Consider the following 27,529-nt stretch of genomic DNA (forward strand, 5'->3'; position numbering starts at 1 on the left):
AAAGAAAGGGAGGAGCGCTGACAGGTGAAAATTACTCTGGTCCACAAGGGGGGAAAACCCTCAGTCATCAAGTGGTTAATATCTGCTGGCAGGTAAGACACTCTATATATCTTACCACTTACGTACCAGCAGTCTCTAGCCCAGAGGTGCCCACACTTTTTCGGCTTGTGAGCTACTTTAAAAAAATAGCAAGTCAAATCGATCTACCTATGTACAATTTTCGGAGCACGCTTGTATATGCTGAATGGAAAATGTAGTGGAGTTGGGATCTACCATAAGTCCTTTGCGATCTACCTAATGGACACCCCTGCTCTAGCCCCTTAAGGACCATGGGCTTGATTCACAAAGCGGTGCTAACCTACTTAGCACGTCTAAACTTAGCACGTCTAAAGTCTTTAGACGCGCTAACCTGGGTGCTAAGTAGATTAGCACCGGATTTCTCAATCAGATCGCGCGCTAACTTTGCGCGCGCAAAGTTTTACGTGCGCAAAGTTTTACGCGCGAAAAGTCCCATAGGCTTTAATGTGCACTTCGCGCGGAGCGCCCTGCGCTCTGTGCAGTACGCGCGTAAAGTTTTACGCGCATAAAGTTTTGCGCGCGTAAAGTTTTATGCGCAAAAAGCTTGTTTAGACGTGCTAAGGGGGTTTTCACAGGCGTGCTAACAGTTAGCACCGCTTTGTGAATCAAGCCCCATGTGTGCTCCTAATCCCTAGATAGGTTTGATGCAACGAATGTTTGCATGTCTGCACTATATGTTACAGGGCCAGAGTTAGGACACCTACGTTTACCTGGGTACTTCTGCGCAGTGTAGGTGACTAAGCAAAATAATGTATTCTTCTGTGAACTAAGACCCTGGCTTATAACTTAGCTGTAGGGATAACAGTGGTGCCTTGATGAGTGAATCTGTGAATGCATTTGTTTTAACATTTGCATGCGAGTGTGCAAAGGGTTACTGATTTTTGCTATTTTTCTGGCCACACCCTCTTTAGCACCTCCCTTTCTTTAAAATGCTTATTTAAATGTCCTAACTAGAGGCGATGTGCCTGGATTTATGTGTTTTTTTCCCTTAAGGACCAGAGACTGCTGGTACCAAAGAACGGCGCCTCCCAACTTATCACCGTGCATACCCGCCACTCCCGCCGGTCATGTCACTCCTCCATCCCCACAGGCAGTCCTCTCTGCTGTCTCTATGATGGCACAGCTGTGTGAGCTGGTCAGGAGCCGCTTTCCTTAGCTCCTGACGCTGTCTATCAATGTAAGCCAATGGGATTGGCTTACAGTGATGACAGGGTCAGGAGCCAAAGAAATCGGCACCTAACCAGCTTATACAGCTCTTCCATCATATAGAAGGCAGGGAAAGTGATCTGCAGCAGGGAGAGAGTGGCGCTAACTGCGGTAGCAGCAAGAACGTGCGGCGGTATGATTGTATTCTATGCCCTGGCAGCGGTAAGGGGATCAAAGCAGGGCGTAGATTTCAATCAGTGCAGTCCGAAAGTAGTTAAAGAGAACCAGAGAGAAAGTACATAAAAGCTTTTATACATACCTGGGGCTACCTCCTGCCCCATAAGCCTGGATCGCTCTCACGCCACCGTCCTCCGCTTCCTGGATCCGCCGGTACCGGGTCCTGTCATTTCCGCCAGTCGGACGGCGGACACGACCAATTATCCGCATCACAGGGGCTCCCTCCATACCCTTACGCGTGTGGCTCCATACTGCGCAGCCGCCTGCGTACGGGTGTGAAGGGGAGCCCCTGTGCATGCAGATAATTGTCCGCGTCCGCCAGAAGTGATGGGACCCGGTAGCGGCGATAGAGGAAGCGGAGGATGACGGCGTGGGAGCGATCCAGGCTTATGGGGCTGGAGGAAGCCCCAGATATGTTTAAAAGCTTTTTTCATTTTTCCCTAACGTTCGTCTCTGGTTCCCTTTAAAGCCCTGAAAACAGTGACAATGTGGAGTTACACTTTAAACGTTCCAGGAACACTGTGTAAGTACTTGTATTTTTACATGCATAATGGACATTTGCAGTGTCTACTATGCACACATAACTGTCAGCACAAATATGCTAAGCGTTTTATGCCATTTGCGTGGTGTGGAGCCTGCGTGCACTGTCAAGTTTATTAATGATACCCCACAATCAATGACAAAGATTGAACGTAAAACGTTGATGCATGTCAATAACTCTATCCCGAAGAAGAGACTGGCAATGAATTATTCTTTGAAAACAAATGTGAAAGGGATTATAGGCTATGTAAATACGACATCCTTGATTGATTAGAAAACATCCATCATAGACTTCTAACAAGAGAATGATACATTCTGCAAATGTCGCTCTGCCTAAGACATAAATGCATTGGCTCTCTTTGATGTTGAACCCTGAATGGTTAAAAAAAAAAAAGTTATATTGCAAAATACAAGATACCATTTCACTACTTTGTATGTCATTCTCTGCAATTTCTTTCCCCCTCAAACAGTCCAGACAGATTTCTCCCATCAATCATGTTTGCTAAAAAGGGGGAAAAAAGTTGATTGCTAGTCTGGTAAACAAACCAGTATTGTGTATCTTTAGATGCTTGCTACCCTGCTTGTGCACCATGGAATCCATCCATGATGAGGAAAGATCCTTGACTGGTAGATCAAGTGTCTTATTGTATTTCTTTAATTCATTCTGTCTGGAAGAAGATGTCAGCTGTATAGCAGTGAGGGGAAAATTTGAAAGCCTTGAATTGCCACCAATAAAGGCCAAGGAACGGAGACTTGAATAGGCTTGTCAAGGCAACCTACTGTTTGAGTACAACGAGAGCAGTCTGTGATAAAGGGGAAGCTGTTGGGCTACATTAGGGAAGAAAACTTACAAAACATTTTTAATTTGTAAATGTCATTATTGTTTGTGTTCCCTTCCTAAATACAAGTCATTTTATTTTTCCTTGAGGTAACTTATGAGTGAAACAGTCAAACTGCAATCACATAACTCCAAACTGTCCCTCTTTCGGTTAGACAGTCCAACTTTGGGGACCCTCATTTGTCCCTCTTTCAGGAGTGATGTACAGATCTATATACACACCATAACACACAGTGATATTTGAGAAGTGAAATAAAGTTTATTAGATTTACAGAAAGTGTTTAATAATTGTTTAAACAAAATTAGACAAGTGCATAAATTTGGGCACCACAAAAAAGAAATGAAATCAGTAAAGGCTCCTTATGCTGAAATTACAGCCTCTAAACGCTTCCTGTAGGTTTCAATGAGAGTCTGGATTCTGGTTGAAGGTATTTTGGACCATTCTTCTTTATAAAACATCTCTAGTTCATTCAGGTTGAATGGCTTCCGAGCAGGGACAGCTCTCTTTAACTCACACCACAGATTTTCAATTATTGCACTTCAGAGAAAGAAAAACCAAAAGAAAAAAGGAAAAACTGGCACTGCGGTCACCAAACACAGAATGGAGGGATCTCCTGGTATAGAGGGGATAGGGTATCAGCCTTCCATGTGCTCAGGATGCTGAGGGGGTCATCCAATATATATGTACTGAAAGATAAACCATCCGGCACTACGTTCATAGGTCCATTCATCTGTTATTTATTGCTTCAATATTTCAAATCATGCATAAATCCGTGATAAACATTCACATAGACATTTCAATTCATACCCTGTCCAATAGCTGCTGTGGGGCAATGTGGGAGCAGCGGTCCGCCTGACGACCGTTTCGCTCGAAAACGAGCTTCTTCTGAGGCTCCGTGCCTCAGAAGAAGCTCGTTTTCGAGCGAAACGGTCGTCAGGCGGACCGCTGCTCCCACATTGCCCCACAGCAGCTATTGGACAGGGTATGAATTGAAATGTCTATGTGAATGTTTATCACGGATTTATGCATGATTTGAAATATTGAAGCAATAAATGACAGATGAATGGACCTATGAACGTAGTGCCGGATGGTTTATCTTTCAGTACATAGATTTTCAATTATATTCAGGTCTGGGGACTGAGATGGACATTCCAGAACGTTGTACTTGTTCCTCTGCATGAATGCCTTAGTGGATTTCGACCAGCGTTTAGGGTCGTTGTCTTGTTGAAAGATCCAGCCCCGGGGGCAACTTCAACCTTGTCGCTGATTCCTGGACATGATCTCCAGAATCTGCTGATACTGAGTGGAATCCATGCATCCCTCAACTTTTACAAGATTCCCAGTCCCTGCACTGGCCACACAACCCCACAGCATGATGGAACCACCACCATATTTTACTGTAAGTAGCGGGTGTTTTTCTTGGAATGATGTGTTGGTTTTCCGCCATGCATAGCGCCCCTTGTTATGCCCAAATAACTCAATTTTAGATCAGTCCACATCACCTTATTCCAAAATGAAGCTGGCTTGTCCAAATGCGCTTTAGCATACCTCAAGCGTCTCGGTTTGTGCTGTGGGTGGAGAAAAGGCTTCCTCTGCATCACTCTCGCATACAGCATATCCTTGTGTAAAGTGCGCCCAATGGTTGACCGATGCACAGTGACTCCATCTGCAGCAAGATGATGTTGTAGGTCTTTGGTGTTGGTCTGTGGGTTGACTGACTGTTCTCACCATTCGTTGCTTCTGTTTATCCAAGATGTTTCTTGGTCTGCTACTTCGAGCCTTAACTTGAACTGAGCCTGTGGTCTTTTATATCCTCAATATGTTCCTAACTGTGGAAATAGACAGCTGAAATATCTGAGGCAGCTTTCTTTATCCTTCCCCTAAACCATGGTGGTGAACAACCTTTGTCCTGAGGTCATTTGAGAGTTGTTTTGAGACCCCCATGTTGCAGAGGAAATTAAGAGGAGGGAAAATTACAATTGACCCCCTTAAATACTCTTTTTCATAACTGGATACAGCTGTGTATGTATATGTAAAAAGAGAACCGAGAGCCTAATATAGTGTAGTAAGTAGAGGCAGTTGATATAATAGAAAAGAGTAAAATGTATACTCACAAACCAGGGTTTCCTCCAGGCAACCACTGTGTAGGCAGGTGAGGAGATTAACCTGTCCTCACTCAGGATTAAGAAGTCGCTCTCTGTAGACATAAAGTAAAAGGGGTATCCTCCTCCACCAAGGGTGGATGTATAACGTATTGCAATTTGAACAGAGGCGCCAAAAGGATAAGATCAATTTTTAAAAAGGTTAAAAAATGCTTGGGAGGCAGTGGTGAACTTACCTCCTTTAAGCAGACACAACATGCTGTGTATTCAACAAAAAGGATATATTTATTGGTACACTACAAGGGTTAATTCACCACGCGTTTTGCGGGCCCAAACCAGCTTCATCAAGTGGTAGGGGTCGGAGTACACAACAGCAATATGTCAGGAACACACCTGGCGCCTTTGTGTTCCTGACATATCGCTGTTGTGTACTCCAACCCCTACTACCTGATGAAGCGGGTTTAACCCTTGGAGTGTACCAATAAATATATCCTTTTTGTTGAATACACAGCATGTTGTGTCTGTTTAAAGGAGGTAAGTCCACCACTGCCTCCCAAGCATTTTTTAACCTTTTTAAAAATTGATATTTTGCTTTTAGCGCCTCTGTTCAAATTGCAATACAGCTGTGTATGTAGGTCAAGGATCATTGAGCTTGCCAAGCCTATTTGAGTTCCAATAATTAGTTCTAAAGGTTTTGGAATCAATAAAATGTCAACAGTGCCCAAATTTATGCACCTGCCTAATTTTATTTAAACAATTATTGTGCGCTTTCTGTAAATCCTATAAACTTCACTTCTCAAATATCACTGTGTGTGTCTCCTATATGATATATTTAACTGTCATGTTTTATTGTAACAACCAACGATTTATACAGGAGAATCATGACAATTAACAAGGTTGCCCAAACTTTCGCATCCCACTGTAAAAATATTATATTTATTTTCTACTAAATTGTATCCCCATCCTGTAAATGTATATATTTGTTATTTTCAAATGTTAATATGAAGGAAAACTGTAACGATCGGTGTAACACAGAGAGAGGATCTGATTACCGGTGATCTGCAGTATCACAGGGAATACAGATATATACCAGATTATAGATGATCTGCAGTATCACCGATAATCAGATATATAAACTAACCTCTGGACACCTGAGGAGTAAGAGTGTTTGGTGCAAACAGTGATATACAGAGGACTGGGCCTCAGAACAGTAAGGAGTCCAGCACAATTCCTTCTAGACTCTCTCGGGAGGAGTCAGGCTGAGAGAAGGAACGAGAGTGACACTCAAGGGGGAGTGTCACTACCAGGACTGGGAACCGCCTCTAACAGTAAGGCCGGTTCTCGAGGTCGGACAAGCCAGGTCGTAACCACACGGACAGATAGAGTGCAGTTCCAGAAGGCAGAGGCGGAGTCTAAGGTACAGGCAGGGTTCGGCAACAGGGTATCAGAGATATCGAGGTACAAAATCAGAAGGCAGATGCAGAGTCGAGGTTCGGCAACAGAGTATCAGAATAACGAGGTACAGGATCAGAGTTCAGGAGAATAGTCAGGCAGGCAGAAAGTCATAACAGATAATCACAATCAAAGTAGTACTTTAAACTATCAACAGAATCTAACTAAGTGTAGGATTACAGCTCCAGCTGGTCCTGGCACACTTTAGGATCTGACTCAGGTCTGAGTGCTACCACTATGTGATCGCAACGCCAGACAACCAGCAACTGAACAGCCAGCAGTATATATACACAGCTACTCTCCAGCACCTCCCCAAGTGCTGGACCAATGAGAGGACTCTGAATTGTCAGCTGACCAGCCTGGTCAGCTGACCTACTTCTGGCTGCCATATAAGTTCTGCCTCTCTGCACGCACGTGCGTCATTCTGAATCTTGGTGGACCACGAGTCCCAGCCACACCATCACCGCTCTGCGGTGTATCCTTGACAGGGCCATGCGCGCTAACCGCCGCGTCAGACGCGGCGGTTTCTCCGCAGTCCGCCATGCCCTTCACGGAAGCAGCCGCCTCACGCTGAGTGGAGGCGGCTGTTCTTCCGCGCTCCGCCATGCCCATCACGGAAGCAGCCGCCTCACGCTGAGAAGAGGCGGCTGCTTCCCTGCGATTCCTCACAAAAACTAAACAGAATAGAAAGGCAGAATGGACCAGTCTGGTTTGAATTATAAAACATACTTTTCTTATAAAATCATTATAGTTTGCATGGCTAGGGGGCTGTCCGGTGGAGGGGGTTTGATTAGGGGTGTGGCTTAAGTGTCCCTCTTTCTTATCTCAAAAAGTTGGGAGGTATGCAATCAGCATCTTAACATGATTCTTTGCATTAAAATAGGGGCTGAAGTAGCAAGTAGACCACGGTTTTGTTTGCTTTATAGGATGCACATTATTTACATAATTATACCAGAAAAGACGTGATATATTAAACCCAAAGTCCTTCCAAAATTTTTATTGTGCATATGTATGGAAAAGGGGCTAAATTCCCTTCAGACAATTTATTTCTGTTTGTGTATCCTTTTGAGACTTGTCCTCCCATTGTTAGGAGAGGAGAGGGGAAAGCCAGTGTGTAATTTTGGCATGCCGTCAATTCTCAAAATTGTAAACTGGCTGTATACTGAAGTTGTAAGACAATTTTAAACTGCAAAAAGACTTGTGCAGCGCATACAGAAAGTAGAATTTAAATTAAAAAATGGCCTTTCTGCCTCTTCATTGTCCCACTCAGCAAACCCCAGGTCTCTTTGCATCACAAGCTCTTCTCCAACTCTCTCTCACACTTCCATAAAGGATTTTTTTAGGGTAAACTGCAAGATAGTAAAATTCGATAGAACCACCAATGCAGGTCTGAATTTGCCACAGAACAAAATGCTGTATTGAAAACTATTACTGGAAAATATTATCAGGGCACCATCTAAGAACCATGGTACCAGTTCATTTGGGTGCAAGTGGCACCCGTCATGATATGGCAACACCACAGACTGCAATGCTAATTTGCAGTTATGCTGCGTTGAAGGGTGTGGGAAGGGTTAGTTTTGGCGGGTTACTCAGCTATTGGATAGGCATGGAGTGGTAATGAGTTTGGCTACACTGTAGCTGAACTCGTATAGCGGCTGGGATGGCGTAATAAACGGTAGTAAGTTCGCTTACACTGTAGCTGAATTCACATAGCAGCAGAGATAGAGTAATAAATGATGAGTTTGGCTACACTATAGCTGGACTCGCATAGCTGCAGGGATGGCATAATAAAACGGCAATGTATTTGCTTAGCACTGCCACAATAAAAGGTAGTGTGGTTCCACCCCTAATTATACAAGATTCCAAAGTTCAATACACTCAACAACGGGGTTTTTTATGAACCAAAATGTTCTTGTTTATTCTTCATACGTTATTTCTTCTAATTGCGGATCATACATGTGGACATAACATTAGACCTTCACTTCACATCACAAAATGCCTGACACGTGTTTCACGGCCAACAGCCGCTTCCTAAGAGGCCCACCGTATACAAAACATCTGTTAAAAACATGTAAATCACAAAATGTACATACCATTAGAGACCCATGCGCACATCAGGAAAAAAGGCCACTCCAAAAATCAATAAATTTATCTTACCCGTGGGCCTATGACAAAATGGAACCCGCAATATAGAACAATACAGAATATATAATATAGAACAATACAGAATATATATATATATATATATATATATATATATATATATATATGTATATATATATGTATGTATGTATGTATGTATGTATGTATGTATGTATGTATGTATGTATGTATATATATATATATATATATATATATATATATATATATATATATATACATACATATGTAATATGGTCTCCATATATAGTCACAAACCACAGAACTAGATATAGCCACACCAAATGTGCATCTACTGGGAGTGACAATACAGGCCCCCCCCTAAATAATCTAAAGTGCATATTCTCAAGATCTAACACACCACGTGTCTCACCACAGAATACATCTGTATAAAACCAGATAAGCACTCAGTGCATCTACACATAGCCTATTAGGTGCCCAGAAGAAACTTCTAAAAGTGCATAAAGATATATGAAGAAATATAGATAGGTGGAGCTATATAGTGCATCAATGAATTTGCTTACACTGTAGCCGAATACACATAGCCAAACTCACATAATGCCAGGGCTGATAGGTTCGTGTGAGGGGATAGGAATGGTGTTCTGCTATAAAATATATGAGCTCTAAGTTAGTGTGCAGTAGGTAGTGTGAAGCACTCCTCCTTATGAGTAAAGGGTTGATGTGCCAGGCCAGGGATGCCAGGGATAGTGCCAGGGATAGTGTTAGGCGTGTACAGAGGGGAGGTTAGTGAGGTGAGGAAAAGACAGCAGATAGATATCTCTATTGTAGCTATCAATAATGTACTGATACCCAAATTCACATGCAAAAATAGTAAACGTATCCTTATCTGATTCCCTATGCGGTGCAAAATGATTAAACAAGACTTTGCCAACTCTTTGTGAAATTTCTTATTACAGTAATTGTACTGTCCACATTTGCAGCTTTACATGCGTAAAACGGAGCTGAATATCTTGCAATAATGCCCTTTTTCAAATGCCAACCTTGTTACACTATCCATCCATTACCAGCGGTGCTCAGAAATGTTGCACTACCAGCAGAATTCATAAGGAGTGCCAGCTTCAGACAGAGGACTACACGGTTTGAATACGGGGGAAAAAAATTATCCTTGACAGAAATAATAAAAATGTGAGTGCCTTTTAATGAGGCAGGAATCATGGAAGGGATTTCTCTTATGTGCCTATTCCATAATTTTTTTTTTTAAGTAATGGAATTACTATCACCATTGACAGACTACTGTATCAGAGTCTTGTAAAACGCTATACATTAGCACACAATTAACACATCTTTTATGTGAACTGTGACTGGGGCTCGGGAGGAAGAGGAAAAAAAAATCCTACATGGAGCACTGTCAAGATATGCAAATGAGCGATTTGCTTTATCATTCATCTCAGCTCCTCATACATTGAAAATCCATGACTTGTATGCTTGCTAAAAATAGGCCAACAATGTTACTACAAAAAGGTCTAAAATGACTTTTTTTTTTCCTTCCCGTCTCTCAGTAATGACAGCAATTAGAGAATCAGACAAGCAGCTATTAGTTATATATTTTAAATATCATTCAATCTTTTCACATACCCCGCCTTCACAATGATAAGTCTCAAAGAGGATCTGGCTGCTTGGCCTTCGCTTAAATAGAGTCAATTATAATTTTATTATTATATCATTTTAATACAGCCTTTACTGGTCTGGTAACAGTTTAATGTATATGCATATAGGCAATTAGAAGTGTGCAGACGTAAGAATAGCATGCGGCAGATAAAAGCGCTGCATAGAAATAAATTAACATATGAAGAGTATCCCAGTAGAGCAAAATAAGCAAAATCATTTGTTTAACGTGGGTGACTGCAGCGCTATTTAGTCGTGTTTGGTTCTTGTTCAACCTTTATCTTATGGCTGCTCCTTGGAATGGATTAACATATGAAAATCATTACTTCGGAGACCTTTGAGGTCCTTAATTTGTGAATATTTAATTGTAAAAAATTACTTCTTGAGCACTTAATTGCTTGTATGGTCTCTTGTGACTCAAGAGCGGGCCATAAATTCCCAATAATCATAATAGGTTATGACCCAGCAGAAGGACTGTATGGAATACAAAAGACATTGGAGACCGGACGTAGCCACACTCAAAAGCTACACTTCTGTCTCTTGGAAATGCATTCAGTTTAATATTATTATATGCACAAACAGGTGAGACAAGGCGTTGGCACTACAGAACAAGAGGGGGGGGGGGGGCATCCAGCGGGCTTAACTGGCTCGTATAAGGTCCATAATCTGCACGCTCTGACCAACAGACTGCAAATTCAATTGTGGGAAAAGACAATGAGGAACAGGTCAGCACTGCAAATACCTGGTTTATTCATATAGTGATAATGCTTCAGCATATGTTGCAATTGCATGAGCCTGTGCGATGACACAAGAAAGGTGCACATACCGGTCCTGGTGGGCAGCAGTGGAGTGGTGGGTGCAGGGCACTGGTAGCCTGATAGCCGTTTCGAGCAAATAGCGCTTCTATAAAGCCTCCGTAGAAGTGCTATTTGTGCAAAACAGTTCTAACCTGAATTTCTAGAACTGCACTACAGTTAAAGAAAAGTGCAAATCCATCCCTAAACTGCCACAGATTAAGCAGTGCTTAATAGCACTTCTACAGATTGTGCAGTGCAGGCTAGGCATGATTTGTGAAGTGCTCCTCCCCCTACTCTATTCCTCGCTCAGACCCAGCTGGTATCAATACAGAAGATATGTTAGTTACCTCAGCAACAGCAATTTCCCTCACACACTGCACCATCTGAGAAACCTCCCTAACTTCTCCTATATTAGGACAGTTTAAGCAGTAAACTGCACTATTTTGTGATTTCTTAAGATGTCTGAGACAATTCTGCATGGATTTCTAAAAACCTAACAATATTTTGTCTCAGACACTCTTGATAAATGTCCCTCAGTGGGACAGATTTATCAAAGCAATTACAACTTTTTTCTTCTAATTTCCTACCTATTTGATAAGTATTGTAATCTGCATGTGTTCTGAGAGTACATTTTCTACTTAAGAAGACTTCTGCACTAGTTTTGCATGAATTTCTAGAAATATCCTACAGTCAGAACAGTGCAACACCAGTGCTAATCGTAGGAATAAGAAGTGGTTGATACAACTTCTAAAGCTGATGCAAAGCTGCCACACTGAGGGATGGACTGTCAGCTTGTGCTGTATGTCTTGTTTCATTCCCCACATCCAGACTGATTGACATCATTAAATCCATTCTACCCTAAAAGTGCTCTGACTGCTGCTGTTTTTCCATTAATATACTGTTGTGAGTCTCCTTTTTCTGTGTTAAAGCTGCCACAATACATCTTACCTCACTCAGAGCATTCCATCACATATTGCACTAATTCTGAGAATCCTTATCTCCACTTGTTTTGGAACGGTTTTAGCAGGAAATTGCACCTTTTGAGACAGTTCTGCATGATTTCTAGAAACCTTATAAGATATTCCTCTCTGACACTATTGATAAATCTGGCCCAGTGTGCAGTATAGCGACAATAGAAGGTTTGGTTTAGTGGCAGCAGAAGGGTTAGTGTGAGAGAACAGATTAGGATTAGCTTGAGGCAAATATGTTAATTTAATTATATTATACTATTGACTACTCACACCAAACTCTTTAGTGATCATAGTAAATGTACACTTAATTTGGCTTGCTCATCCCCATCAGTCAGCTGTAGCTAAATGATGCCATTTTCCCTCCTAAAATCTAACCGAACCTGCCCCTCTAAAGTACAGTTCTTTTTTTTTTTATGTCTAACGCATCCCGATTCACTGGGTGGCTGGACTCTTCTTCTCCCTTCCTGCAGTTACGAGCGGCCGATAAGAAGAGAGTTAACTCACCTACTTGCTACTTCCAGCATTCGGTCTCCATGGCCACAGCAGCGTCATGTGACACATCGTCAAGACATGCCAGTGTGCAACATGCAGTGCAGTTTGGTGGAGGTTTGTAGGTTCACGGAGGGGGAAGTCTAGGGTTCCAGGACATCTGTGCCTATAGGATCCTGTGAGGTAAATCCAGGACTGTATGTACGTAAACCGTACCTACCTGAATACTGTTTACAGACTTTATGAACTGTAACTTAAGGCCCTGTTCACATCGCAATTAAGCCAAACTGATCCGGAAAAATGGATCCAGTTTCCATTTCACGAGATCCATAAGGCTTGGTTCACATTGGCATATGGATTCGTGAAAACGGATCACCGGTCGATCAGATCCATTTTCACTCCGTTGCCACTCTTGTTGCAGCCGCGGGGCGGGTGAGGGAGGGTGCAGTAGCAGGGCGGATGAGGGAGGGTGCAGCAGCAGGGTGGGTGAGGGAGGGTGCAGCAGCCGGGAGGGTGAGGGAGAGTTGAAACTTACCCAGGCTTCCATCTTCAATTGCTGACAGGCGTTTTTTTCCAGGCTTGACTTCTTTCGCCTTCAAATGCGTCCCACCTCGCGTCATGTGACTACCACGCTTCCTTCTTCCAGGTTGAAAGAGGAAGTGTATTCACGTGACGCGAGGTGGGACTCAATTGAAGGTGGAAAAAGACTGAAGCCTGGAAGAAACCACCCGGCTGTAACTGAAGACGGAAGCCTGGGTACTTTTTAACCCTCCTTTACCTGCCCGGCTGCTCAATCCACTAGGCCCGGTTTGCGTCCCCACATCCCCCCAGACACCCACCCCCAGTGGATTTTGCTCCTAAATGGTGCGTTTCTGCACTACTGTGAAAAAAACGTTCCGTTCTCCCATTGCCCTCAATGCACGTCTTCATCTTATGTTTATCTTACGTTTCCGGTCCGCTGGACTCAGCGTTCCGGAAAAATAGGTCCTGCAGTAAACTTGTGGTCCGTTCAGCGGATTGTGCAGAACGGATCCGTTTGAACGGATGGATGTGAACGGATCCATAGGTTAACATTGGATCCGTTCGCATCCGTTCCGTTTGTACAGTATCTGTTCCGATCTCCGCGAACTCAATTTTTTTTAAACACAGGTGTGAACCTGGCCTAAGCCTTATATTTTGCTGATCTTCAAAAATCCGGAAGAAAATCATACTAGGGTTTATTTTCAGAGTAGATCTTATTTTTAGGAAAATTGGGGTATGGAAAATACAGATTCACAAAGAGTCCTAAAACGTTCCAAAGCCCACCCCAAAAACATCTGCACAATATTCTACTATGTATTTATTACTTTTGAAATAGCAAAATGGTGTTTTACCTCTACTTGAATGCGGTAAAGATTCCTGAAACTTTCTGATCATCAGGTCCTTGATATTGTGTGGTATTTAAAAAAATCAAACGGTTTTAACGACTTGTGACTTTTTTAATGTGCTAAGCCATTTTCTTTTATTTGCTATTCTCTGGTGATATATAAAGATAAAGAAACAATTATTACCTCTCGCATCCATTCTCTGATCGTTTTATTGGCTTCCTGATGCCACACATTGTGAACGGAGTCTGTCAGCGCTACAGCGGTGACCTTACTTTTCACATCAGCTTCACGCTGAATCATCTGTTCGGGAAAGAACAAAAACAGGTCTGAGAAACATATGCAAAATGTAGGATATTAATCCAGCTGTGTTATAGATTGAGCAATTATTCAAACGTAGACTTCCTGTGTTTGGGACAACTTTGATGGGGTCCTAGATTAAAGTTTATGTAGCTAAAGACTAGCAGTAAACTAGGAAATTGCAATGCTGTTTTCCATTATAAGTACTGTCCTGTAATTCTACATATTGGTAGTAACAAAAGGAAAAAAATAAAAAGATTTAAGTTCACCTTTTTTTGAGATGGATACATTTTAGAAAAATATTAACACTTGTTGCTTTAAAAATGTATTATTTTTAGTCAACCACTTTTTCTTGCAACAAAAACAATGTTGGTACACAACAATATGGCAAATTATTCTTACAATAAATAAAATTTTCAGAGATGCCAAATAGTTTCCGTGTCTCCACCCTGTTGTAGCTTCATCAAATGCCAGACCAGCAACTCCAAGTCCCCTCATACAACACAGTCTATGAATATTGACTTAGTGAGGTTCTGCTCTAAGATGAAATAATCAACCTCCCTCATGTGTTTAACTCTGTCTTCCTGTCAAGCCAGGAGAGCCCTCGAACCTTTAGGTGGTGGATGGAAAAGAACACTTGTAGCACACTTTGTGGGCAGCAGAGACCTTTATACAAGCTTTGGGAAGAGTTACATATATCAAGCTATTTCCAGAAAGGCTGTGGTATATCTTGACAAAATTGAGAGAGCGTACTCTGAAAAGTGGCATCCTGAAATTGGGCGGCAGTTGAAGCCACGAGTAGAATACCAGCAATATTGTCAAAATACCGGAAGTTGGCTAATGCCAATAGTAGAATATCAGTATTTTTTTTTACCAATATTCTACTATTGCTTTACCAAACCTACCTCCCACATTAACCCTTCCCTATACCTACTCCTAACACTAACTCCCCACCTACCCCTAACATTCGTCGACAGACCAAAATTGGGGAGAAAAAGTCACTTGCATCTTATATAGCAAATACAGGGAGTCCCGACTTACAAATAGCCACCAACCCGCCACAATGCCGGAGACTCCCTGTATTGTTCCCTTGTCCTCCTCTGCGCCCCCCCCCCATGGATTAAGCAGCACAGCTCACCTAATCTATCTGCACGAGCAGCAATCAGAGACCTCACGACTTCCCTAGTGCCGGCTTCTGCTGATGACGCGATGAGCAGAATCTGGCAGAAATTCTAAACTGGGCACTGCTATTGCTGCTATTAATATTGCAGTCTACACAGCACCCAAATTACAAGGCACATGAAGGAGCCCAAATTACCTGCTTTATTGAGGGAGCATCAACTTCAATATCTGATTTTGAAACCGTAACATCTTCAGTTCTAATGAATGAAGGGGAGTCCAAGGCATTTTAGTGGTTTTCCATAATGTATTACCTTCAATGGATATTACTGAAAAGAAAATACTAATTTCTCTTCGGAAACTTGATAAGAAATTGATTTTAAGAAAATTAAGACTTGCCCATTCTATGTGCCAAGGTTAGTGACACTGGGCCTGATGCCATAAGAGAAATTTCCAACGACTCAAAAACGAGGTAGGTCTGATAGTACAATGCAATATGGACTAAAATGGAATAAAAAGTGGGCCACATGACAAGTCCACCACACCAGGACTGGATTTCTAGAAAAGCTATAGAGGACTGGGCAGGTGCTGCAAAAGGGGATGGTAAGGGGAGACAGAGAGCGCTCCGATGGTGCATTACCATAGATATGTACTTTGCACACGCTTAAAATGATACACTTACAATTTGTGTAGATGTACTGCGCCTTGCATAGTCCGTCAGTGGGTCGCCTCAGCCTAATCCAATCCTGTGGATTAGGCTGAGGCGACCCACTGACGGACTATGCAAGGCGCAGTACATCTACACAAATAGTAAGTACATCATTTTAAGCGTGTGCAAAGTACATATCTATGGTAATGCACCATCGGAGCGCTCTCTGTCTCCCCTTACCCTTCTGTTTTTACTAGTGACTGGCTCCATCCAGCACAAGAGAGCTGCACCGAGGGTACATTTAAAGGGCCATCACTATTTTGTTTAGCGCAAGTGTAAAAAACTTTTGCTTGCTGCAAAAGGGGATGCCTGGGCATGGAAGAAGTGTTGCTGCTTGAGAAAGAGGAGACAGCAAATGCAGAGTGTACACTTTTGCCCTCAACATTTGTAGTTCTACTATAATCTTGTAGCTTTTTTTAATTTTTTTTTTTTAACGTAATCAAGTCGTGTTTTCAGAGCTAACAAAGCAGTTATGCTAATCTCCCTCCCACATGTTTAGGCTCGCTTTGCCCATTTACACCAATCATGCCTTTACTTTTGAGCTTATTGACTTGGACGTTCCTGAAAGCACGGGCTCATACCATAACCTCTAGTGAACAAAGGTTACAGGCTATGAGGAACAAAATGGAGACAATGAAGGGAATGGAGCAGCTGATTTGTGGTGTATCAGCTGTGCCACAAATCTTCTTGTAATTTAACTTTACAAAAAACTAAATAAAAAATTATAATTTCACATTGTAATCAAGTATGTATTTCCAAAATAAAGAAATTGCAATCTTTACTCACTGTGTGGAGTATGAACTGCCTAGAAATGTCCTATCTTGTTGCAGCAAGGAGTCATTGGGCTAGACTCCCAAATGGCCCATACTCACGGGCAACTGTTTTGGCCTGTCGCCAGCACACGTGAGCGTGTGCGCGACAGGCCGGCGACAACTCGTCGCCAGGTCCCTCCGCATACACACGGCGGAGGGACCTGGCAACTGATGCGGTGGAAGATGTCGCTGTTGCTCCTCCCCCCGCCGGAAGCCCAATGTATCCCTATCTTGTTGCTGTTGCTAGTCCGCGTACTCACGCGGACTAGCGACAGTTGCGGCGGAGTTGCGGCGGCGACTGTCGACAGTCGATTGAGCGGTTCAATCGCCTGGCAACATTAGCGACGAGCGACAGTTCGGGGTGCGCGCCCGTGCAACGCCGCATACTCACGGGCGACAATTGTAGCCCGTGAGTATGGGCCATTACACTGCTACTGCCTACTGAGCGTGCCCTTGTGGCTGCAGCTGAAGTGCTTTGAGTCCGCCAGAAGAAAAGCGCACTATAAATGTTATTTGTCTTGTCATGAGTAATTAGTTCTACAGGGTAGGTACTAGTTACTCATTTTAACCCCCAATTATTCCATTGACTTGCAGTAAACATGCCAGGATACTCTCATATCTCTGTAGCTAAATGTTTATGTGCCTATATGTGAGCAAGCAGAAATAAGGCTTAATCAGATGACTGATTTCTCTCCTTTTCAAACTTACAGGTTAACTTTAAATCTCCTTTACAGAAGGATTTCTAAGACTCCATTTGGCTTGTGATCATTATCTGCCCAAAAAGTTACTAGAATGCAATACTCGTTTGGCCAGCTTGAGGTGACCTTGCGATGCTGGGAGTATGGAAGCTGCCATCTTTAGGATTCTTTCACATGCAAGGCTGAAGGCTACACCAGCTGGGGCAGGCTAGTGCTTCACACGGGCAGTGGAGAGGTGGCTTCCCGATTGAATCACAACTTGGCATTTTTTTTGCCACCGGGTAATTCCACTACATGTCAAACGCTGATACGAGTGGAGTTACAAATGCTGTTATCCGGCTGCAGTAAAATTACAGCTAAAAAGCACCTGACAAGCAAGCAGTTCAGTTGTCCATTTGAAAAAGGCCTTACTCCTTTTTAAAAACACGCTACTCATTTGGCTTTTGTGCTGATCCTTTACCTTGTCATGAACCCAGAACAATTATTCGGATCAGGTGTTCTGACTGAAGTCTGACTACATGGTTTACTTGTTCTCGATATGTAACCTGGTACTTCTTACAATCAAATTTGGTCATTTCCTTGCTATGATCCAATCTGATACCGACCATACCTCAGTCATACAATAGTGCACCTAGCTCTGTTTATAAGCACACACTTTCCATGAAATTACTGGTAGAGTAACGCATGTGTTTTTCCTTACAATAGGGAATTTGACACACCTGTTAATGTGTTCACAGCGACTGCTAATAATGATTTTAATAAAACTAATTAATAGGCCGAATTCTAAAATTAACCATCACAAAACAGTGCAAACTGGAATATGGTCCATGGAAAATGAGAGGATCTTCTCATATGCCAAAGCAACACTTTATGAGTTGACAGATTTCAATCTAAAAATGCTGTAATAAGAACCTTGTAGACAATTCATTTTTGCTAGTAAATGTATTTATTGTGGCCCAATTGGCCATTTTAAACCTAATCATTGAGCACAGTATTATATGATGTATATGGATCATATGTATGGATCATACGTAGAGATTCACCCCAGGTTAAACAAAGAATTGTTTACATTTAGACATAACAGAGAAGTTGCTTTGGCTAATTTTGCAGCCCACTTACTACACTGCCTTAACTATGTTCGTCAAGGACCAATAAAAGGCTACAATCCCTTCATTACCAGAAAGAGGCACAACAGAGCAATTAGCACCGCCAGTTGATGTACACCACAAATAATTTTGCCTTGTAAAACATTTATAGTTGATGGCCCTTGGAAACCATAGTTTATCATCATTGATCTAGATCTCACAATGTCCTTAAAGCGGGTCGGAGATGAAAAACTAACTATAACAAGTAACTTGTCTATATATCTTATCTAAAGTTTAGAAACGATTATTTCTTCCTATGATACAATGACATCAGCCATGTTGTTTGTAAACATTACACAGAGGCAGGCTTATCTGTATCTTGAGCACTCAGCCTGTGAAAAAAATCTAGTAACTAATAAAAACCTAATAAAAACTCCTCCCCTCTGCCTCTGAAATCAATGGCTAGTAACACCTCCTCCTCCTCCTGCCCAGACTGAGCTCCCATGAGCCCTTGCTACTGCCAAGGCTCTCTGAAAATCTGTGGGCGTGGTTTATTTAGTTTATAGGGAACTAGAGTATTAAAACAAAAAAGTATTTGGCTTGAGGAATGCCCTATAAACAATAGAAAAGAAACACAGTTATGCAATGAGTAAAAGTTCACCTCGGATCCACTTTAATGAAGCCATTTGCAAAGGTGTATTATTATTATTATTTATTTATAAAGTGCCAACATATTCCGTGGCGCTGTACAATGTAAGAAAACAAACAAGGGATACCTAATGATACAGACAATGATATCCATCAAATATGCAGTCTCTGGAATGCCAGATCCGTCCGCAATAAACTTACAGCAGTCCACGACCTCTTCCTCTCCAAATCTCTCACCATCCTCGCACTCACTGAGACATGGCTCACCCCCTCTGACTCTGCCGCAGAGGCTGCCCTCTCCTATGGTGGGCTTCACCTCAGTCACACCCCCAGACCAGACAACAGGACCGGGGGAGGGGTGGGTCTGCTCCTCTCCCCATCCAGCACCTTCCATGTCCTCACCCCACCTACCACCCTACAATTCACATCATTCGAGGCCCACACCATCTGCCTCTACCACCCCCTCCCTGCCATTGTTGCAGTCTTATACCGTCCTCCAGGCTCCACCCCACAATTTCTCGATGACCTTGCTTCCTGGCTCCCTCACATCATTTCCTCTGACCTCCCCACCATCATCCTTGGGTATTTCAATATTCCCATCGATGAAGCCCAGAGCTCCGCTGTGACCCGGCTACTCACCATTGCCAACTCACTTGGACTAGTACAACACACCAACGCCCCCACTCACACTGCACGTCACACTCTCAACCTTATATTCACTAAATCCACCGCTATTGCAGACCTTGACATCGCACCCTTTCCACCCTCAGACCATCACCTTCTCACCTTCAACCTCCTCACGGAAGGCACCTCCAAACTACCCGCCCGCCCACCTGGTCGATGGCAGCGAGACCTACGCAAGCTCAACCCTAGCGTCCTTGCTGACCCCCTCCATGCCCTCTCCTCCACTCTCCCCACCCTAACCTGTCCTAATCTTGCTGCAGCTCAGTATCGCCAAACTCTCTCATCAGCCCTAGAGAAAGCGGCTCCACCAATATTTCGCCGCAACCGACCCCCTAACCCCCAGCCCTGGCGCAATACCCATACTCGCAACCTCCAGAGGGAAACACGCGCCACTGAACGGAAATGGGGGAAATCTAGACTTAACCAGGATTTCCTACAGTACAAGACCAACCTGATGCAGTTCCACACTGCCCTTGCTCATGCGAAGCAGGAATACTTTACCAAGCTCATCGGAGCACAAGCTTCCCACCCCCGGCATCTCTTTGCCACTTTCAACTCCCTGCTTAAACCCCCCCCCCCCCACCCTCTGTTTCCTCCCTCTCTGCCACAGATTTAGCCACCCACTTCACCAACAAAATTGTCTCTATCCGCCAGGAAATATCCAATCTCAAATCTTCACCACCCACCCCCTCCCAACCAGCTCCTCCTCCACCCTATCCTCCCCTCAAATCCTTCACTCCTACTTCCACCAAGGAAGTCATCCACCTACTGCAGACTTCCCATACCACTACTTCCCCCCCTTGACCTCATCCCTTCTGATTTACTCCAGCCTCACTTCACGGAATTGGCCCCAGTCCTCACTACCCTGTTCAACCTCTCCCTATCCACAGGCACCTTCCCCTCAGACTTCAAGCAGGCCACTGTACTACCCCTGCTCAAGAAACCCTCCCTCGACCCCTCGCTACCCTCCAACTACCGTCCTATCTCCCTCCTCCCCTTTGCCTCAAAACTCCTTGAGCGTCTGGTTCACAAACGCCTGACCCAGTTTCTCAATGCCAACTCACTGCTAGACCCACTGCAATCTGGATTTCGGCCTGCCCACTCAACCGAAACTGCTCTCACCAAAGTGGTCAATGACCTTGCCTTAGCTAAAGCTGAAGGTAAATACTCCATTCTCCTCCTTCTTGACCTTTCAGCAGCTTTTGACACAGTAGATCATCCCCTACTCCTCCAGTCCCTCCAGTCCATGGGCATTCACGATCTCGCCCTGTCCTGGCTTTCATCCTACCTCTCCAACCGCTCCTTCACGACCGCCTTCAATGAGTCCTCATCCACCCCCAACCACCTCTCGGTGGGAGTCCCCCAAGGTTCGGTCCTTGGCCCCCTACTGTTCACCCTATACACATCCTCCATTGGCAAGGTTATCTCCTCCATGGGTTTTAACTATCATCTGTATGCAGATGACCCCCAGATCTACCTCCACACCCCTGACATATCCACCACTACCATGGACAAGGTCTCCTCCTGTCTATCAGCCATCTCCTCCTCGATGTCCGCTAGGTTCCTGAAACTAAACCTAGACAAAACGGAATTTATGATCTTCCCACCCCGGACATCCATAAACCTCCCAGATGTGCATGTCACTGTTAACCACACTACCATTCACCCTACCTCAAGCCCGCTGTCTGGGTGTCACCCTGGACTCCGCACTCTCCTTCACTCCCCACATCCAAAACCTCACAAAGTCCTGCAACTTCCACCTTCGTAACATCTGTAAGATTCGCCCTTTCCTGACCTCTGCCACCACCAAACTCCTCATCCATGCCCTCATAATTTCCCGCCTTGACTACTGCAATGCCCTGCTGTCTGGTCTCCCTATGACCCGAACAGCCCCACTGCAGTTCATCATAAATGCAGCAGCCAGAATTATCCACTGTTCCCATCGCTTCACCATGGCGGATCCCCTCCTTGAATCCCTCCACTGGCTTCCTATTCAGTCCAGAATCAGATTCAAGATACTGTGTGTGACCTACAAATCTGTCCACAAAACCTGTCCAACCTACATTTCCGATCTTACTCAGAGGTACACACCTAGCCGCTCACTCCGCTCTTCCAATGAACTTCGCCTAAACACCCCCCGCATCACCCAGTCCCATGCACGCCTCCAGGACTTCTCAAGAGCTGCTCCAACACTATGGGCTTGATTCACAAAAGAGTGCTAACTGTTAGCACGGACGTTTTCGCGTGAATTTTCGCATTGCGCGCGATCGCAAATTTTACCACGAAATCGATATCGTTTTTGCGCGGAAATTCACGTTTGCGTACGTAACCGTTATCGTTTCGCGTGAAAATTTGCGATCGCGCGCAATGCGAAAATTCGCGCGAAAATGGCCATTAGCACTCTTTTGTGAATCAAGCCCTATGGAACTCCCTACCTCCACCCATTAGGGCAGCCCCCTCCAACATCTTCAAGAAAGCCCTCAAAACTCACCTTTTCACTCTGGCCTACTACCCCTCACAAGTGCTCTAAACCCACAGCTGAACTCTGGTCTCCTACCTCTCGTGTCCCTACCTCTCCCTTTAGATTGTAAGCCTTTGGGCAGGGTCCTCCTCCTTTTGTGTCCAACCTGATCATGCACCTCCATTACTGTGAACCCATGCTAGGCATCTGAGTGAACCTAACTTGCCTAATCTCCATGCTCCATCCAGTGACTGACTAAGCATTACCTTGTACTCATACTGTGCTGCATGATCTGATCTTTCTTGTATTCAGGTATTGTCATTTTGCTGTATGTCACCCCTATATATTGTATGTATCCCTATTTATTGTCCAGCGCTGCGTAACATGTTGGCACTTTATAAATACAATAAATAAATAATAAATATGAACACTGGTACAAAATACAGAACAGGTAATTACAATAGCAAATTTAACATAATGACTAAAATGTGTAAATGTATAACAGACTGCAAGCAATTGAAATAATATTCCATGACACAAAAGGGTGAGAGCCCTGCCTTTGCAAACTTACAAACTAAAGGAATGGGGTGGAAACAAGAGGTGGGGGAAGTATACAGTATATGTACAGGCATTAGGTTATTTAGTGAGGAGTAATGTAGATGCAGGGTTGAAGGGCGCATGGCCTAAGCTAGAGAATATGCTTGTCGGATGTCGTGTATACACACACACACACACACACACACATATGTGTTACATTGGGTCGAATACTCTGTAGAAGCATAATTATCAGAGTCTTGTGTGCTTTGCCACATGCAGAAAAACGCATACCGACACAGTGGTCAATGATTTGAATAGTTAGCTCAGAAATTGCATGTCATATGTGTTTTTGCCCCAAAGTGGACTACTCTCTGCCTTTCCCACACGACGCGGGTGGTTCAGATTACAATGCATTTTGCCACAATCTGAAGTATTATAAGGCTATTGTTAATCAGTATAAAAGGATAGTGCAAACCTGGCTTGGATTTGTGAAACATTTTCTTCCACATCATGAAAAAAAAGTTTACAAACCTTGCCTGGTTCATACTGGATAAAAGTTGACTTGACACGCAGGAGTAGCAAACTTATCAAAAGAACTCCCCAGGGTGCATGTACCATGCATTAAGAAGTAGATATCCAGACTAACAAGTCTTCAAACAGCTTAAATGACAGCACATTTCATGGAAACCTAAAGCAAGTGAAGTATGGTCCGGTGCTAGTCGAGGAGCATAAATGCAGACAGCAACACAAGACCCAGAACATGTACAGTGGTTTGCAAAAGTATTCGGCCCCCTTGACGTTTTCCACATTTTGTCACATTACTGCCAAAAACATGAGTCAATTTTATTGGAATTCCACGTGAAAGACCAATACAAAGTGGTGTACACGTGAGAAGTGGAACGAAAATCATACATGATACCAAACATTTTTTACAAATAAATAACTGCAAAGTGGGGCGTGCGCAATTATTCAGCCCCCTGAGTCAATACTTTGTAGAACCACCTTTTGCTGCAATTACAGCTGCCAGTCTTAGGGTATGTCTCTACCAGCTTTGCACCTCTAGAGACTGAAATCCTGCCCATTCTTCTTTGCAAAACAGCTCCGGCTCAGTCAGATTAGATGGACAGCGTTTGTGAACAGCAGTTTTCAGATCTTGCCACATATTCTCGATTGGATTTAGATCTGGACTTTGACTGGGCCATTCTAACACATGATTATGTTTTGTTTTAAACCATTCCATTGTTGCCCTGGCTTTATGTTTAGGGTTGTTGTCCTGCTGGAAGGTGAACCTCCACCCCAGTCTCAAGTCTTTTGCAGACTCCAAGAGGTTTTCTTCCAAGATTGCCCTGTATTTGGCTCCATCCATCTTCCCATCAACTCTGACCAGCTTCCCTGTTCCTGCTGAAGAGAAGCACCCCCAGAGCATGATGCTGCCACCACCATATTTGACAGTGGGGATGGTGTGTTCAGAGTGATGTGCAGTGTTAGTTTTCAGCCAAGCATAGCGTTTTGCATTTTGGCCAAAAAGTTCCATTTTGGTCTCATCTGACCAGAGCACCGTCTTCCACATGTTTGCTGTGTCCCCCACATGGCTTGTAGCAAACCGCAAACGGGACTTCTTATGCTTTTCTGTTAACAATGGCTTTCTTCTTGCCACTCTTCCATAAAGACCAACTTTGTGCAGTGCACGACTAATAGTTGTCCTATGGACAGATTCCCCCAGATCTCTGCAGCTCGTCCAGAGTCACCATGGGCCTCTTGACTGCATTTCTGATCAGCGCTCTCCTTGTTCGGCCTATGAGTTTAGGTGGACGGCCTTGTCTTGGTAGGTTTCCAGCTGTGCCATACTCCTTCCATTTCTGAATGATCGCTTGAACAATGCTCCGTGGGATGTTCAAGGCTTTGGAAATCTTTTTGTAGCCTAAGCCTGCTTTAAATTTCTCAATAACTTTATCCCTGACCTGTCTGGTGTGTTCTTTGGACTTCACGGTGTTGTTGCTCCCAATATTCTCTTAGACAACCTCTGAGGCCATCACAGAGCAGCTGTATTTGTACTGACATTAGATTACACACAGGTGCACTCTATTTAGTCATTAGCACTCATCAGGCAATCTCTATGGGCAACTGACTGCACTCAGACCAAAGGGGGCTGAATAATTACGCACACCCCACTTTGCAGTTATTTTAAAAAAATGTTTGGAATCATGTACGATTTTCGTTCCACTTCTCACGTGTACACCACTTTGTGTTGGTCTTTCACTTGGAATTCCGATAAAATTGATTCATGTTTGTGGCAGTAATGTGACAAAATGTGGAAAACTTCAAGGGGGCCGAATACTTTTGCAAGCCACTGTATATTGTGCTTTTCTCCTGTTGGACTCAAAGCGGCAGAGCTGCAGCTGCTAGGGCATGCTCAGTAGGCATCAGTGTTAAGGTAGTTATACACTCAATGATTTTCTTATTCGATTCCATGCAGATTTAATTCATCTACTGGGAATCGACTGTCAGAGTGATCAATTTGTGGTCCATTTTAAACCAAAAAAAATGTAAAGACTCAATCGGACAGGATGGAAAATTTAAATCAATCAGGGGTGGGGCAATAGCATTGGCAGATCGATGGCCTATAGCTTTGCACTGCATTGAACAGTGCAACTCTGCAGTTTGACCAAGTTTCAAAAGATTCCCTGCTGGAATCTATTGGAAATTGTTGTGCAGTGTATGGTAGGAATTGATTCCTTTAAAAATGAATCGTTTTTGAATGTAATCGATTGTTTTGGAACATTGAGTGGAAATTTATAAGTGTATGGTCAGCTTTAGGGATTCTTGCCCAAGGTCTCCTCACTGAATAGGTGCTGACTTACTGAACAGGAAGAGCTGAGATTTGAACCTGGTCTCCTGTATCATAGGCAGACCTCTAAACCATTACACTACCCAGCCACGGCATCACCAACACTGATTCCGGTAATACCTTTAATGACTAACATGGCTTATTGCAAGCTTTCGAAAAGTTCGGTACTGACGCTCTGCCCCATTCATTCTATTCTTGGACAAATGTACATCTCGTATATATACACATTTTTAATTATTTTTATTTTGTTTTACAATTTTCCGTGTTCATGGTCCTTCAAATCCCAATTGACCAACTTCTCCTGAGCACCATTATGCAGGATGGACGATACCAATTATTTTATCTTTCACGATTATGGACTATTTCTCATCGTTTTACATACCAAAAGACTAACAATCTAGACTTGAGCTGCTGGAAATGCTAAAACCTGATTGGAAAAAGCAAAATCAAGGTAACATACTCCCGCCGTCATCCCAAATAAATATCCCATTATTTATTCCCCGGCAACTTCTATAAGTAAGTGCAATATACAGAAAACCAAAGGTCCAACAATATGTTAATTTCACCATACATATTTAAGCTTTACTCAGATGGTCTGACACTTTTATAAGAATTTCACTTAACCTTCTTGATTAAACATACAGAACTGTATTAAAATAAAAAATACTATCATCCTTATCAAATATACCGGGTATGTTTTTTTGTGTGAAATTGCAGAATTCCTATGTTGCCCTGCTGCATTAATCTGCTGTCTGTGGATGTAGTAGGCGGCGGTACCGGAGGAGCAAGAGTTTTTAGCCCATTTGCAATTGACTTTTTCACTTGAGTTTTCTCCCACATGATATTTTCACAACTTGTAAACAATATGCCCTTTAATCCACCTGCACGCAAGAAAATACTCAAAATAATTTTTATAGCACCTTTTTACTTATTTTTGGTATTTTTTCAAGTGCCGAAAAATTATTTTAAAGATAGCAGAAACCTGAGGAGAAAAAGTTAGTGATGAATACTTACAGAAAATTCTGCCCGCTTATGACACACCTATGACCTCACGGCTTTTCCTTATGCTAGGTACACATTGAGATTTTCTGGCATATTTTCCGTCAGCTCAATTATTTCCAACATGTCCGATCTGATTTTCGATCGATTTCCGTGCATTTTCCGTTCGATTTCCGACAAAAGTGAACAGAAACCGATCGGAAAATGCTCGGAAATCGATCGAAAATAAGTTCGGACATGTTGGAAATAATCGATCTGACGGTAAATCTGCCAGAACATCTCATAGTGTGTACCTAGCATAAGAGAGTGATGCGTTTGGCTGATGTGATGGCCATTATTTCCATCGGTTAGCTGTGTTGATGGCAGTCAGAGCTGTTGGCTCGTGACTGCAGAAATATAAATATTTCCACTTGGGTAGATCTTATATATTTGGGAAAAAGACCAAATTTCATTTTTGCCTGGAAAACTATAACAGATAACAGATCTGACTGGGCATGTAAATGGCTAAATCTGTATCATCTTTACGTTTCTTCTTACTATAGTGCAGACTTCTGGCCTGTTTATTAAAACATGCAAAAAGAAAAGTGTACATGTTATAATTATGCAACCATTCTTCCATGTTCCACCAAACAATCCATCAACCAGGGTATACTGTACATATATAAATCCAAGTCAAACTGCCCAAGTAAGCTCAGACTCGAATGTCATCTGTGACATATAGATGGGGTCGTCGGCTCCCCATGTATGACCTGTGTTACAGCAGATCAGGGATGAAATAATCTGTAATCTCTCTAGGTAGTATAACACAGTCCTTGAAGGCTCGATCGT

The 27,529-nt window shown here is 43.2% G+C and overlaps 1 protein-coding gene across 3 annotated transcripts in view; it reads right to left on the minus strand.

The window, feature by feature from the left end:
- Positions 1–27,529, minus strand: part of ARB2A (ARB2 cotranscriptional regulator A) — a 651,099-nt gene that overhangs the window by 179,347 nt on the left and 444,223 nt on the right. For all 3 annotated transcript variants that reach the window (XR_011023128.1, XM_068247503.1, XM_068247504.1), the window contains exon 9: positions 13,988–14,104. Coding sequence is in view for 2 of the 3 variants with exons in the window: in XM_068247503.1 (XP_068103604.1) it covers positions 13,988–14,104 (117 nt within the window). In the remaining variant the exon portion in view is untranslated. The remainder of the gene's footprint in view (positions 1–13,987; positions 14,105–27,529) is intronic.

This window comes from Hyperolius riggenbachi, chromosome 1, assembly GCF_040937935.1.
Source record: "Hyperolius riggenbachi isolate aHypRig1 chromosome 1, aHypRig1.pri, whole genome shotgun sequence".
NCBI lineage: Eukaryota > Metazoa > Chordata > Amphibia > Anura > Hyperoliidae > Hyperolius > Hyperolius riggenbachi.